This window comes from Pseudopipra pipra, chromosome Z (assembly GCF_036250125.1).
Source record: "Pseudopipra pipra isolate bDixPip1 chromosome Z, bDixPip1.hap1, whole genome shotgun sequence".
In the NCBI taxonomy this organism is placed as follows: Eukaryota; Metazoa; Chordata; class Aves; order Passeriformes; family Pipridae; genus Pseudopipra; species Pseudopipra pipra.
In genome coordinates this window covers 9,901,944-9,917,424 of record NC_087581.1, presented here as the reverse complement: position 1 = coordinate 9,917,424, position 15,481 = coordinate 9,901,944, and the positions used below count along the sequence as shown (strand labels likewise).

Here is a 15,481-nt window from a genome sequence, read left to right as displayed (position 1 = left end):
TGGGCAATGGCCTGTCCCCTCCCCGACAAAGTCACCACTGGTACCGACACACTTCGACCCAGAGCCCTCCTGCCAGGTCCTGTGCAAAGGCTGACGGATTTAGGGAGTGGGTGTCCCTGGTTGCCGCTGGGTGCACTCACCTGGAACCGGGGGTCGGTGTCGCTCTCCCCGATCTGCTGCAGCAGCTCCCCGCTGGTCTGGCCCACGAGGCCGGCAGCCTGCAGGAGATTCTGGCGAGGCTGCAAGGAACAAGGCATAATCAACACCGGACCTGTGAGCAAACCCTGAAACCCCACTCAATGGTTCCCCTCAGCTTCCTCCTTCCCCTTGGCCCCACAGCCACTCCTGCCCCCCACCTCAGCGCTGGCAGGCTGTGCTGTTTTCAGCAGGTCTGAGACGGCACTGGCCAGGTTCTTGGCTGCCTGCAGAAGCTGCCGCCCATTCCCTCCCTCGTCTTCCATCAGTGCAGCCAGCAGCTTCACGCCCTTGGACATCTCCGTCAGGTTGGAAGAGATGGTGGTGACAGCGCAACCCACGGCGGTATAGTCCGTGTCTGCTGGATCCCCTGCCCAGGAAGAAGACAAGATAAGATGGGATGCACTTCAAGTGATGCTCCAAGAGCATCCACACACCTGTCACTGATGTAGTTTTTCTTTCCAGGAGCAGGGGGAGAGACCCTCTGGCTCCTGAGCCTGAAAGGTTGCTGTATCAGCTGAGATTTGGCAGGAGAGCCTGGGGGAAGGGAGCTGCACTGTGCCATGGCTATGCCTCAAGCTATGGCACGGACCGGGCAACATGCTTCTGGCTGACCAGATCATGGCTGGTCAGCTAGGGGCTGGGAGGAAGGATTGGGCAGAGCACAGGCAGGGGTCTAAAAGCCAGGTGAGCTGTGGAGGATGGCCAGCTCTACAGGGATATCAGCAGCCTTTGGGGCTGATTTATTTCTAGCTGGGGCAGGCTGGCACCTCCAGTTTATGACGGAGGGCAGGAGCCCTGTCCTTCAACCAAACAACAGAGAGCCTTCTCCAGAACTGGGGCATCCCTCTTCTCCAACCCTCCACATACCTGCAGTGAGGTTGACCACTGAGGCTGTGCCAGCAGTGATAGCATCCACTTGGGAGTGGATCTCATGCTTAGACTCATCCATTTTGTTTTTGCGCCAAGCTTTGGATGCCTGAAATGGGGAGAACAAGATCAGGAGATGGTGGCAGAGGTGGTGAGTAGCAGCACACATGCTCATACACAAGAACACAGGGAAGAGGATACAAAGAAAAGACAAGGAAGACCTGTGACCACCCAAAACTCTCCAGTCCATTCTGAACAAGCAACACAGTCAAATGTCCCCTCCATATCTGCCCGCAGGGTGGGATACTGTGGGAACAAGCTCAGTCACTCTGCACCTGCATTTAGTTAATCGGAATCAAAAGGGAGGATTGACCTTGGCTAAGTGCTTTGAGGGAGAGAAAGTTACGTCTCAAAGTGGAAAACCACTTTAACCAGCCCTGCATAAGCGTGTGATTTTCTCTCATGGCTCAACACAGCTACCACTTGATGCAAGTGTAAATGTGTGGCATCAAGGCACTGGTTTGGGACGATCCTGGGAATTCCAGTTAACTAAAGGAAAAACTCCAGGTGCTGTTTTTGAGAGATTATGAATAAAAGGGGAACGCCGAAAAGTGTCAGGGGACAAGACTTGAAATCGGACTCTGTGTGTGCAGCCTCATTTTCTCCTTCAGCACCCGTACCTGGCAACGCCACCTCTTTTCAGGCAGCAGATCTTCCAGGAGCTGCTGGCACTTCTCCTGGGAATGTGACCAGCCTCACCCAGCCCGCCTAACAACCTCCAGCAAGGTCCACCCCCAGCACACCACGTCCACCTGGCACTCACAGCATCCTGCCCAAGGGGTGGCAAGGTCTCGAAGTCGTCCAGCGTGGCCTGAGCTGCATGCACAGCCTGCATGCTTGAGTTGATGGTGCCAGTCAGAGCTTGCTGGGCTGAGGTCTGCAAACACAGAGACAGACCGAGGTATGCTGAAGGCTGGAAATCTAGGCTTAAATAATTTGCTCCCCTGCAACGTGCCGTTGATGACAGTGCTCTAGGTAGGTCTCCACAAAGTGAGGTACACTTAACAAGAAGGGGAACTTGCTCTGCAACTCCCATTGGGAAATGCCACATCCCACCATAGGTACAAGCAAGTCTCACAGTTAACTAGCTGGGCTCTGCTGCAAACCAAAGCACTAGTGGGGTTGTCCAGGCACAACCTGAAGGAGAGGCTGCAGCTGCCTGCCAGGGGAAAATGCTGGGGTGTAGCTCAAGTTTGCAGAGGGGGTGCAGGAGTATGCCAGCTCAGCAGGCCCATGACACCAGCGGCACAGAGCCTTCCCAGGAAGGCAATGCCTGGCCACAGACCCAAACGAACGGGTCTACATAAGACCAACAGGCACCTCTCAGAGTTTGTGTCCTGTGGTGAGCACTGGGAGAGCTTACCAGGGGAGGCATGTGCCCTCGGTGCATCTGGCCACTGGTGATTTGCAGTTGAGGCTGCGGCATCGTGCCCACCTGGAAGTTTTCTGGCCCTCCAGCCCCCGTCCGCATGATGGCTGGCAAGGCCACTGAGCCCAGCTCCGCCTTGCCTACACGGTTAAACTGCTGCTGCAAGACTGTCGACCTGAAAGGGGAAGAAATACCAGGTGAAGCAATGCCCATGGGCACAGAACCAGGCTCTCCAGGAGAGCTGGCACCAAAGGACTGCCAGCTCTTTCTCCAGATATCCTGTCCTGCAAGTTTGGCTGGAGCCCCTCTCCATTCAACTTCTGTTTGGTAACTGTCTTGCTCCTGGAAGACTTACTTCTTTGGAGATACAGAATCTTCCAGCATGGTGGACTCCTCATCCCCCTCCAGTCCAAAGTGGTCTTTGCTCTTTTTCTGTGCAGGGAAAGAGAAGTGTCAGACAGCACATACCTCCAAACCTTCCCCTCCTCCTGCAGCCCAGACACTGTACCAGAGCTGCAGGGCTCCCCTGCCCCATCTCCAGCTCTTCCAGCAGTACCATGTGCCAATGGCTGTCTGGAAGCAGCTGGAAGGGGCACCCTGCACCCCTCTTCAGGGAGGATCTGGTTATCAGTGCTCTCCTCAGCACAGCCTCACCTTTTTCAGGATGATATCTATGTAGCCAGCAATCAGCTGGGCGATCTGTTCCCCCTCCGTCGTCTGCACCGAGTAGTAACCATCCTGGTAATCTCCAAAATCCTGCAACAGCAGGGCACAGGGTAGCACCGGAGCAGGGCACTGGCGGCCACCCTGAGCCCCTCTGGTATGCGCTAAGCACCCGAGCGCCAGCCTCTGAAACAAGAGCTGGGAGAGGCCCCAGAGGACGGCAGGGCTGCGCCACCGTGGGGCAATACCCAAGAGGGGGGCTAAGTGAGAGTAGCCCCCCATGGGGGCACCAACAGGGAGGGAATGTGGAGGACCAAGTGCTGGTCCCTACCAGGGTGAAGCTCTTGGGTGAGGCTGCCCAACGCTTGATGTTGGTCAGGCTCCACTCCTGAATCACTTCCTTGGTTTTCTCATCCACGCGCATCACACACTCCTTGGTGATCCCCAGCAGCCGTGGCACCAGCTTGTTCTTCCCCTTCATCTTCTCCTGTGGGCCACAACACAAGGGCTGTGGGCTACCCCCAGGATGGATCTATCCAGGCAGAGACCTTTGAGGCCTGTTACGGCTACCAAACACCCCCAAGGCCATGCTTTCCAGTGGTGACAACCACCACATGGAGCTTGAAAAGGAGAAAAAGTGTGAACCCAGGAGTAGGAAGGCATTGCACAGGGAAAGGCATGAAGGAGAGGTGGACAGTGGAGATGTAAGGAAAACGGGAGCAATGTGAGTTGAGGGGTAGTAGCTGGAGGCACAACAGAGGGAGGGATGCTGAAGAGGAGGAATTTTGGTTGGTGTGAAGTGGGACCAGGGGGGCTGCTGCTCTACCTTGACCAAGAAGAAGGAGACCCCGTAGGTCTTGAGGGAACGGGCAAGTTTCACATAGCGAACTTTGGCCTCAATCTCGCTCATGTTCCCGCAGTTCTTGTGGGCCTGTGACAGCAAAGACAGAACATTGCACCAGGATTCATAGTCCTGTTAGTGCCACCATTCCACAGCCTTTCCAGGCTCTCCCTACCCCACCAGCATGCCCTGCTACAGCATCCCTCTGATCTCTGGTATATCTCAGGAGTTGCCTTGTCTGCCCACCTACAGCTCCTGCTCCTGTTTCCTTCCCACCACACTGCTATGTGCTGCCTTCCGTGACAGTAGCAGCCTCAGCCTTTAGTGAGGAGGAACAAAAAGCCCAGCTTTCAACCTCCCTGCTGCACATACCATGAAGATCTTGCGCTCCCCTTTCTGCTTGATGTACTCCTTAGGCAGGAAATCCTTGAGCCTGCCAAGAGACAGGCGAGCCAGTTAGCAGCAGAGCCCAAAGTCAGCACCTGTCTTTGACTATGAGGAGGCCCAACCCAAAGCCTCAGACAAACACCTGCCAGGGCATGAGCTGGGAGTTTTTGGGAGCAGGAAGGATGCGGGAGAGGTTGTTGCAGCTACAAAAGCTGTCCTTGGAGATGCCCTAGCTGAGAGTGGGGTGGAGGTGCTTAGGATGCAGCCCTTTGTGTGGCATCAAGGCGGGCTCTATGGTGGGCTGGGGACTCCCACTGGAGCTGCTGCATGTCCCTGCAGGGGTGCCAGAGGGAGCAGGATGGCAGGATAGGGGGCTGGCACACCATGTGGCTGGTGTGGATCTCCACACTTGGGCACTGTGCTGTAAGGAGGAGAGGGGCTGCGCCACAGGCAACCAAACCCCTGGAGCCCCACAGGGCAGTGTGGTGCTGGGTGCTGCCAAGCTGCTCCAGACCCTTCAAGACAAAGCCCAGGGGCTCTTCAGGACACTCACTCCAGAAAGCCTGGCTTGTGCTTCTGCTCGTTGTGTGGCCCAAACTGGATCTGGCACTGGTGGCCAGCAAACTCGCAGGCTTTGTCAAAGGAGACAGGGTGGGAACCGTTCAGGATGTCGTCACGAGCCTGTGTGGGAATAGAAGACACTGCTGTGAGCTGGGCAGCCACGCAGCCCTGCCATTGCTCCCCTCTACACCAAGTACAACATGTTTTCCAGAGTTAAAAGAAATTGCCCTGAAAAACAGGAGGATCTGGGACCAGGCTGTCCCCTATGGGGAACAGCATCAAGCCTGGGAGAGAAACAGCAGCAGGACTTCAGGATGATTCCTACCCGACGGCTGACATGGGATTCCTTGTGGAGCTCTGGAGTACACAGAGGGCAGGGCTAGGATTGCCAGCGTTGGCTCTTACCCAGGAGATAACTGGGTATCCTGAAGTACCCCCCATGGTGGCTCCTCCAGGGGCTGACACTTGGCAGTGGAGCCAGGTGCCCTGGGAAGCTGTACCTGCACGTAGAGCAGGTTGAGCTGCACAGGATCTCGCGAGTCCACGTTCTGGTCAGAGTAGAAGAACTTGCGCCGCAGCAGCAGCGTTTCGTTGTCGTCAATGCCTTGCTCGCGCAGGGTCCGGCCATGGTCCAGCCAATTCACTGCAGGCAATGCCAAGGCATGAGCACAGGGACAGGCACTGAGGCAGGGCTGGTGCCAGCCCTTGGGCTGCTCGTGAGGAGTGAGGAATGGATGCCCGCCTCGTGCATCCTGGCTCTCACCCCTCTCTCCTGGGCCCCCAGGCAGGAGACACTCCAGGAGGTGTGTGCACACATTCCCTCATTATAGTCCTCTTCCCTCCCCCGACTGGCTCTTCCCCTTGCAGGGGGTTCTCTGCTCCCCTCCTCATTGCCCTCAGCACAGCCTGACCCCATCTCCAGCACATCCAGGCACCTACACTCGTCATCTGTGTGCAATTTCTGCTTGAGCTTCTCCATCTTCTTCTCATCTCGCAGCAGGGTCTTGTCCTTCTTGAGGGTGCCAGTAACCTCCTCCTTCTTCTCTTCCATAATCTCCCGAACAAGCGAGTACTCATCATAGTTTGTGATGCCTGCAGGAGAGCAGAGAACCAAACTCAGCATGATTTTGCTGCCAAATACAAAGCACGGAGCAACACAGAGGTGCTGAACAGTGTGCCCTCCCCAGTGTGCCCTCCCCAAGCACCCCCTGGACACCCATGCAGCCAGGCCATCTGCTGCAGAGCTGCTGCCACTCCCCCAGTAGCCTGTCAGATGCTGCCATCTCTCCCCACCTCCCTTCTTCCCCCTGTTGCTGCCCTCTCCTCTCACCAATTCGGGCACAGATTGTCATGAGCATGTCCGTGACAGTTTTGGAGTCATCCACCATCACCGTTTTTACTGTCCCATCCAGCATGCGGATCTTCAGGGGCCGCTGCTTCTTCTTGTATTCCATGGTATCCTGCAGGTACAGCAGAGCACAGCTCCCAGTGGTGGAACCCACATCCCACCGTCATGCCAACAGCTCCCAAATGCCCAGTGGAATTGTGGGGGGACATAGTGTGCTGCAGAACATGATGCAAGGCAGCAGGGCAGGCACCCACACCATCTCCACACTGTGGGCACATCCAACTGTGCAGCCAAGGCAGGTACCAGCTGGAAGGATGTGGGATGGACACTTACCCCATTGCGAAGCATGTAGTAGTCCAGGGCCTTCCCAGCCTCCAGCCAGATTCCTTTCTTTGGGTCTTCATCCGAGAGGAACAGCCCAAAATCATTGGCTGAAAAACAGGTAAAGTCTCTGCCACGGGAGTCCTGAGAAGGACAGGGCCACCAAGATGCCAGTCTGTGCCCAGGGATGTGCATCAGTGCAGCCCAGTGCGTGAAGCACAGCAGCACTGTGAAAGCTGGAGCCTAAACCCAACGAGTGGGCAACAAAGCTGGCAAGTGAGCTCCAAGGTGCACGTTTTACTACAGTTATCTATGGAAAAAATCATCTGAAGCATGCCTACACAATGCCCAACTTGGAACTGACAGACACCACAGAAGGGAGAGCTTGCAGTTGTGGTTGACAGCTCTCCAAAATCTTCAGTGCAATGTGTAGTAGTAGTGAAAGCAAGGTAATAAAGTCTTGGATCACCAAGAAGGGTGCTGGGAACTGGCATATACAATCTAGGCAATTGACACCTTGAGTACTTCGTGGTGGTGAGGTCTGCATCTCCCCAGGACACAGAAGAGTTTGAAAGGATGCAGACAGAGGCAATTTAAATGATGGAACTTTGGTGTGCGGGACGAGAATTGCTGGGACTCCTCTGTGGAGGAGGAGGCTGAAGGAGGATGAGGTGTAAGAGGTGGTGAATAATTGCTGTTCACCAAATCCTGCTCCCCTGGGGCTGGTGAAAGTGCTGCTGCTGGAGCCTGGGCAGTGGCACCTCAGCTCAAACCGCATTTTTATGCTGCTAGAGGCCAGGGCCACGCCTGGTTGTGCCCTGGAAAGGTCCTTCTCCACCTCTGCAACAACTCTGTGCCGCAGGCTGTCTTGGTTGGCTATGTTTATAACTCGTCATCTTGTTGGCAGCTCTCTTTGGGGAGGGACAAATTCCTGAGCTGCCCTGCGTCTGCCTGGCTAACACTGCCGTTAAGGATCCTACTAAACAGGGAGCTGAAAAACCACGGAGGCTTGCCATTTTATTTTTAAAGTAAAAAAAAAAAAACCAACAAAACCCCAAACTGTTTTCAAAGCAAATTCCAAGAGGATAACTCTAAAGCACTGAAAACTGAGCAGCTTGTCCCAGATCCATAGGCTGGGCGGGGAGAGGCACTTCCTGAGACAGAGCAACAGCAGAGCTGGAAACTTACACTGAAGCTCCTCCAGCCCAAAGGTGACAAAAAACCAGGGCAGCTCAAAAAGGGAGCCAGAGTGCCAGTGTTTAAGGAGAACAAAGAGAAACAAAAGCTGCAAGGAAGATAGGAGAAGAAAAGCTGTAAGAAACTGAAAAGGAACTTGGGAATAAGAAGTTCCCTTTAAGGCTTTTGCCTTGCTGGTTTTTTATAAACAGGCTGGCTCACACCCAGGGGCAGGAAATGCAATGCTCCTTCCAACACCAGTATAGCCCTGCATCCACAGACATCCAGTCCCTCTCTGTAACTGAAAGCCATGGTCTGCTGGACTGCTGACCAGCCGGGCATGGTGTGAGAAGGCATTTCCTTTCATCCTCAAGGAATTTGCAGCTCCCAGATGTCACAGCACTTCCCCTCCTCTTCCCACGACTCCTGACCTCCTCTCTGCTGTCTCTCCCCCGTGGCACAGCTGCTTTCAGGGGTTGCAGGGACCCAGGAGAGCCTCTGAGACAGCGTCCCAGAGCTCCAACCCCCCCACCCATGATGGGGACAGGTCACATCCGCGTGGGCATGAGTCACGTCATGAGCCATAGGCTTAATTGGGAGCCCAGCAGCAGCAGGAAAGTGCTAGAGCTGAGAAGGCTTAGAAAGGTAATGGGGCACCAGCACCAGGTCTCGCAGAGAGCTGCTAGTGGTGGACAGACCCAGTGGAGACTATACACCCCCCAAGAAAGAAAAAAATTAACTTAAATGCTTATTAATGTTTGTAATGACCCTTGCAACTGTTTAAACCCACCTAGTCCTGGCTAGTGGTGATGAATGCAAGTAGGACAGAGGAGCAGAGACAAAAAGGGCAACAGGCTCAAATTGCTTCACGAATATTTCACTTCCAAATGTGGTTTCCTAACTTCCAAAGCCCCAGATTTCTTCTGGGGTGTCAAGGAGGGAGCCTAAGAAGCTCAGATCCTCACCTCAACCACGCAGAAGGACTTGGACTTTGCTCCCTCCACCCCACCACTTCTCTGGGAAAGCGCCAGAGAGACACAGACAGAAGAGAAAAGGGAGACCAGTGAAATGCCAAAGGTACGGCAGCCAGTCCCACCACAGACTTACGCTGTCCCATCTGGGCCTCGGGCACCCGCTCACGGATCATGCGGCAGGCGTCGTACACCATGGTGGAGGGCTCGAACTGCATCGTCTTCACCACATTGCCAATGCTGATCTTCAGCGAGAGGGCAACCATGGTGGCGGCTGGGCTGTCCCCACTCCTGCGTCACCTGCCGGAGGACACGGGCGGGTGAGCTGTGGCTGCTGACCCCTCCGGTGTACAGGGTCCTTCCTCCTCCTCCTCTTCCTCCTCCAGCGGCACCCCTGCTCCCTGAAAACTGGGACCCAGATTCTACTGGCAAGCACCCTGTGCTGGTGAGCCTGTGAGAGGATCCCACTTTCCAGATGCTGGGATGTCCAGCCAGCACTGGGACCCTTGCCTCCTCATGCCAAGGTCCCAAAGCCAATTTTACTCACTTGCTGGAGTGACAGCAGCTGGTACCCAGCAGAGATGCTGCCAGAGAGGAGGAAGCGAGCATGCAGGAGAACACAAGATAAAAAACTGTGGGAGAGCACGATGGAAGGAGTTATAATTAAACCTGTGATGACACAGAAGCCACAAGAGGAAAACCAAGCTTTGACCCAGAGCTTGCAGGCCCCTGCCCCAGCTATCAGGGCACTCCATGCCACCAGCAAAGCATGCTGAGCTGGCACCCTGAGCACAGAGGGACGGAAAAGCCTGAAGCTGCTCAGGGAGGCAAGATAAGGGCACCAGGGACAGACCTCACATGTTAAATACAATTACCTGTGGAAAGCACCACTCACACCCAGGGAGTGCTCAGAGATCAGGGTCTGGGGCAGCAGCTACTGGCACAAACCCAGGGCTGGGGAGCCTGTGCACAGGATGATGCATAGGAGGGCAAGGGACCAGCCATGGCAAGGGCATGCCAGAGCCGCACCACGCCATCTGAAACAGCAACCAAGCTTGGTCCAGCCTGAAGCATCAGCTTCATAGAACAGAATGAAAGAATTATCAAGCTTGGAAGAGACCCTTAAGATCATCAAGTCCAACTGTCCACCCACCGCTGTCACTGTAACCCCTAAACCACATCACTCAGTGCCAGATCCAGATGCCTCTTAAACACCCCTCCAGGAATGGTGACTCCACCATCTCCCTGGGTAACCTATTCCAATGCCTCACCACCCTAACAGTGACAAAATTTTTTCTAGTATCTAATCTGAATCTCCCCTATCTCAGTTTAAGGCCATTTCCTCTGGTCCTCTCACTGTGGCACCGTAGAAGAGACCAGCCCACACCTCGCTACAATCTCCTTTCAGGGAATTGTAGAGTTGAGGCTTGAAGGATTGCACAGAGCAGCTTCAGAGTGAGTGTCCCTCAACAGGGCTCCAAACCACCAGATTTAATCACACCAAATCAGAACTGTGATATTCTTATAGCAGGGTAAAATCTGAAAGAAATAACCAAAGGAAAACAAGGTTGTAAATAAGCCCTCTGCTTGACTGATGCAGCTGGTAAGAGCCCCTTCCTTTGGGTTTACCCACTGTGCAGCAGCTTTCAGTGCTTTCCCAGGTTGCCACATGCCTCAGGCTCCCTGCACCAGGTCCTCTGCCCCCGCCCTACTGCTCCCTGCCCTTCTCAGCATTCCCAATCCCCCTCTGGCCCCAACCCGATGCTCTCCAGCAGTGACATGCCTTTTCCTCTCTCTCAGAGACTGCTCACTAGGAGGAGTCCCCCTGTTCTGCCGACTCAAGCTGCCTTGTCCTTAAACCCCAGTGGTGGGAGGATACAGTGTGGGATGCACCACATCTGCGTGTTCTCTTTTAGATTGATTTGCTCCTACCAGGCTTCCTATTAAGGCTGTCAGGGAAAGCTTATCGTGCATCCTCAGCTTGGCCTGGGAAGGTTCTTGGGCAAAATGCGCTGGCAGCCTTCCTTGCACTGCAGCAGCCCACAGTGAGTCTGTGCATCCCTGCCCAGTGCTGCCAACTTGTCCCCTGGAATGGGGTACATCAGTGGAGGCTGTTTGCAAACACTGACCTGAGCTGACTAGGGGCAGGATCTGCATCCAGTTTTGGCCAGGAGTGAGTCAGAGGGCAGGGGCTCTGCTCCTGCAGAGCCATGGAGCCATGCTCACCAGCATGCGGAGTGGGAGGCAGGGACCAAGGAGCGTGCCGCCTCCGCCAGCACATGGAGCCGCTCCAGCTCTGCATTCCTGAGCCGTTCTGCAATGTTTCTGCGGAGGCCCGTGGCCCCCACTGTCTCCGCTGCTGAGGAATGAAATGCATTTCGGGTCCGGAGCAAGGGAGCCCATCGGCACAGGGAATGAGGTGGCAGAGGCACCCGCCCATGCCATTGCCATGTCTCCAGAAGCACCAGCAAAACTGTGAGCTGAACAAACGAGGAACACCCTGTCATGGAAAGGGTTTTCCAAGTATTTTATATGCAGGGCGGGCTGCTGCGGTCACCAGGCCAACTTCTCTATATCTAAAAATATTCTCAAGTTGAGCATAAAGCTGCTTTCCATCTCTCTGCAGGAAAAGGAGAACATGCCACCGCCACGACAAGGTCAGAGACCATAGAGGAAGGGGAGGGGAGGACGCCGGACAGTAGAGAGGAACTGAGAGGAGCCAGGCTGCCATTTCTGCATCCTCTTCTTGCCCTCCCAAAGTCACCCAAAATCCAGCACTGCACCACTGGTACCCCTTAGCACACCCTTCACAAGGGCCATCATGCTTTCCAAGACCTCACAGGAAGATGGGGAAGGTGACTGCTCAAGCCTTCCCACTCCCAAACTCTTACAAAAACGACAGAGCTAGGCAGGGAAGATGCTGACAACATCAAGGAAGACCTCAGAGAAAGGGTATATGGTTCACTTTAATTCCCATATTCTGTGGAAAAAGTTCAAGCTCCAACAGCTGAACTTTGCTGACAGCAGCGTCTAAAGCCGAAATGCTCCCTGCTGCATGAAGGACACCTCCTGAAACCCTGGAGAGATTTGTCAGCAAATGTGGCAATTAATCACATGAGGTTTGCAAATCCTCTGCCTGCTCTGAGGGCACCAATTCAGGGCTCAACCCCTGCAGACCTCTCCCTGCTGGGAACCGCGTGGGGAAGGAAAAGCTGGACTAGACATAACAGATGAGACAGCGTGGGAGCCTGGCAGCACAAACCAGAAAAATAAAATAAAAGGACAGTGAAATTCAAGCTGTTCCCCTGGAAAGTAAAAAACCAAAAAACCCCAAACAAACCAAGTCTTGATGAACACACACCAGATTTCTGTGCTGTCTCACCTCCAGAGCAAGCGCATCCATTTGCAATCAGTTATCACTATGCAAAGGGCACCGGAGCAGCTGGATTAACACACTTCTGCATTTTACACCAAGCTGAGTGCAACCCGTTGAACCACAGGCACGTTCCTCAGCTGATCCCAAAACAATGAGGGGGTGGGAAGGAGGCCTTGGTGGGGTCCCACCACTTCCCTGAGGAGTTGTTGCGGCTTCCTCCCGTCTCACCCCACAATAGGTGAGCAAAACCAAAGCAGTGGTGGAGGTGCAAGGACAGGGTCAGCACAGGCAGGGTCAGTGCCGGCAGCACTGTGCCGGCCTGAGGAGCCACTGTGTCTCTGCTGGGACCACTGACAGCGAGTTTTCCGTCACGTGACGTAACTGCTATATTTGTGTCGGCCGAGTTCAGTGCTGCAGTAACGGCTACAGAGGAGGGTTTGTGTCTTAAAATGACCAAAAAAAAAAAAAAAAATCAACCAAAATTCAGCTGCAGCGTGCTGGAACGCTCGTGGCGAGTTTCTAGAACAAGATGAAAAATCTTCAAATGCAACAATTTTGCCATTTTTAATACGCCCTTTCTAAGGGATACTCCGGATGAGGTTTGAGGGTTGTTTTTTTTTCTTTACAGCAATACCCAATTTCACCTGGGAAAGACCCCACTCCTGACCACCTCTGGACTGCAGAAAGCTTTATTAGCTGCAAACCACCACAGTGCCAGGGTTTTCCACAGACATGGGGCCCCATCACTGTGGCCACTGGCACAGCCAGGCAGGTAGCAAGCATCCAAAATGCAATGCCTGTCAGCAGTGGCTTGGCTGGTATGTTGGCATCTGCACAATCAAATGGGTCAAAATTAAGCTGGTAAGAAGCTGGACCAGGCTCTAGCTGGGTTCCCCAGTATGGGACCAGTACACGCACCCAACAGAAGGCACTAGGGGCAGACATGGGAACGGGAAGGCTGAGCCAGCAGCCCCAGCTGGCGATGGTGCCACATGCTCTGCCCAGTTCCTCTTTCCCAGTTGCACGTATATGTCAGATGGGAAAGCAGTTTCTTCTCTTCTGCTGAGGCCAAGCTTGCTCGTGGGGAGCATGAGCAGCTGGCAAGGCCAGACACGGCACCCCTGTGACCACTCAGCTGTCACCCATGGCTGGGACAGGAGCATCCTCTCACCCTCACAGGGAAGCAGCCCTGCTCTGCGTGGGAAATGGGCAGCCGACAGGCAGCTGGGCTGGGGGATCACAGCCGTCACCTCCTGCCTGCTCACTTGCAATGAGCTGAATCAGCTCTGGCCTTTAACTGCCCATGTTTCACATGCACCCTCAGGCCTGTCTGCTCCTGTTGGACATCCCCTGCCCTCCAAAGGGATGGAGCAAAAACTGTGGCACCTCCAGACTGCCCACTGCCAAGGCAGGCATGGGGACAAGAGGGACTCCAGCTACAGCCTCTGCTGAGTTCTTCGTGAGCTGGGCCTCTGGCACAGGACCCCAAAAGCAGGCGCTGGGGTGCACTGGGTGCTCTCACGACCTGTGGAAACCACTAGGTACTCTGATCCAGGCACATACGCTTCCCAGGGCAAGTGACTTGCCCAGCACTGCACTGCCGGACAGGTAGAAAGGGGAAAGCAAGAGGAGAACGGGGCTGAGTTTTTAGGGTCTTTTCCACCCAGTAGCCAGCAAAGCTCAGTTCCGGAAACAAGGGTGCCCCACAGGTCCCCATTCTCTCTTACTCAGCTTTCTCACTCCCCTTCCCTAAATCTGCTGGGACGTGTCACTTCGGGAAGCACCAAATTCCTTCTGCTGCCGTTCAGCAACTTGCACACTTGGCTGGTGCTCCTCACGCACCATGAACAGCTCATTTAGCACTTGGGGCGTTTCACCCCATGTTCTGTGGGGGGAGATGTGGGGTTCAAACCCTTTACTGGGCAACTCACAGATTCCGATAAAGATAAAAATCCGAAAACTATGTCCCCTCCCCTTCTGAGCAGCGAGGCTCCGGGAGAGAGAAGAAGGGAGTAAACAATTATTGCTACCAAATATGGGTCTAACAGCCAGCGATGAAGGCACGGCAGAAGCATGTAGACATCCTGCCGGCAGATTCAAAGGGACGGGGAGCTTGCAGGGGCGCGGGCAGGATCCGGCAGGGAACAGGCAGAGGATGGGGCAGGGTTTCCCTTGCCTGGTTAGCTGCTCCAACCGGGACACGGTGGGGACGCACGCCTTTCCCCGATGGGGGCCAGTCCCACCCTGCACTAGTCCCACTCCAGCGCCCCATCCCGGGGGTCCATGTCCAGATGTCCGTTCCGGTGGGAGCTGCTGTAGTGACCTCCCCGGCTTCGGTGCGGCCACAGGGAGCGTGTCCCCTCGCGTCTCCACCCAAAACCACGCAGCGGGATGCAGACACTCTTCCCACCCGCTCTCCCACGCGCCCCGGCAGGGCGGGCAGGGCGGTGCGGCAAAGCCGTGCCCGGCCCGGCCCAGAGCTCGCACGCCGGTCCTTGGGCCGGTGTCCGCGGCCGGGCTGGTCCCGCTCGGGGAACCCCGAGGCGGGGATGCTGGCCCGGGCCTGGCCAGGGCGAACTCCGGGCCTTGCCCCGGCGGGGCAGGGCAAGGACAAGGCCGGGAATACCGCAGCCGGGAATACGGCGGCCGCGCCTGCCCGTGCCGCCCCGCGGCCTCCGGCGGCCGTCGGTGCGCAGGAGCCGCCCGCCCCGGGGGCGATGGGGGCACGCCCCAAAGCCCGAGTGAATCCCGGAAGCCCCCGGGTTACCGCAGCGCCGGGGACAAGCCCCGGCTGAAGCAGCGAGGCCCCAGTAACCGGGAAGCCGCTCCCTCCCTGCTCCCCCCCCCGCCCTGCCGTTCACCGGGCGGGGTGCGGGGGGAGGGTCCCCGGGACATCCGTTTCCGGCAGCCCCCCGGCAGCCAGGGCGCTGTCGGCCCGCGGGACCCCGCTTGGCGGGCCCGCCCCTCCCCGGTGAGCAGGATGCCGCATGTCCCCCGTCCCCGGTACCTGTGAGCGGGCAGGAGCAGCGCGACGGCCCCGCCGAGGCTGAGGGAACGGAGCGGGGCGGCCCCACCCGCTTCCCGCCGCGCCGCCCCCCTGCCGCGCATGCGCGGGGCACGGCGCGCCCCCCGGGGCTCCCCGGCGCGGCGCGAGCAGAGCCCCGGGGGCCACGCTCCGCCCGCGCTCCGCGGGCATCCCGCTCCCGCGGCTGGCGCCGCTCGGTACCCGCGCGGCCCGCACGGACGCCCCGGGGGCTGGGCACGGCTCCACGCCCGCGCCCCCCAGGGCTGTGCTCCACCCACGAGCACGCACCGCTGCTGACACCGCACCCTCCGGGGACAC

The 15,481-nt window shown here is 56.4% G+C and overlaps 1 protein-coding gene across 3 annotated transcripts in view; it reads right to left on the bottom strand.

Moving 5' to 3' along the window:
* The window catches only part of TLN1 (talin 1), a 35,424-nt gene extending 20,172 nt beyond the window's left edge, over nucleotides 1-15,252 (bottom strand). For 2 of the 3 annotated variants that reach the window (XM_064642515.1, XM_064642517.1), the window contains exons 1-17: nucleotides 15,146-15,252; nucleotides 8,899-9,062; nucleotides 6,628-6,725; nucleotides 6,277-6,406; nucleotides 5,886-6,038; nucleotides 5,447-5,589; nucleotides 4,939-5,066; nucleotides 4,371-4,431; nucleotides 3,984-4,088; nucleotides 3,489-3,644; nucleotides 3,149-3,250; nucleotides 2,850-2,926; nucleotides 2,489-2,669; nucleotides 1,889-2,002; nucleotides 1,066-1,174; nucleotides 357-565; nucleotides 141-239 (exon numbers count right to left, since the gene is read on the bottom strand). In XM_064642515.1, the coding sequence (XP_064498585.1) occupies nucleotides 141-239; nucleotides 357-565; nucleotides 1,066-1,174; nucleotides 1,889-2,002; nucleotides 2,489-2,669; nucleotides 2,850-2,926; nucleotides 3,149-3,250; nucleotides 3,489-3,644; nucleotides 3,984-4,088; nucleotides 4,371-4,431; nucleotides 4,939-5,066; nucleotides 5,447-5,589; nucleotides 5,886-6,038; nucleotides 6,277-6,406; nucleotides 6,628-6,725; nucleotides 8,899-9,028 (1,995 nt within the window). In that variant the 5' untranslated portion in view covers nucleotides 9,029-9,062; nucleotides 15,146-15,252. Of the gene's footprint in view, nucleotides 1-140; nucleotides 240-356; nucleotides 566-1,065; nucleotides 1,175-1,888; nucleotides 2,003-2,488; nucleotides 2,670-2,849; nucleotides 2,927-3,148; nucleotides 3,251-3,488; nucleotides 3,645-3,983; nucleotides 4,089-4,370; nucleotides 4,432-4,938; nucleotides 5,067-5,446; nucleotides 5,590-5,885; nucleotides 6,039-6,276; nucleotides 6,407-6,627; nucleotides 6,726-8,898; nucleotides 9,265-15,145 lie in introns of those variants that run through there. The other variant, XM_064642516.1, reaches the window with a different exon arrangement.
* Between the last annotated feature and the right edge of the window lie 229 nt (nucleotides 15,253-15,481).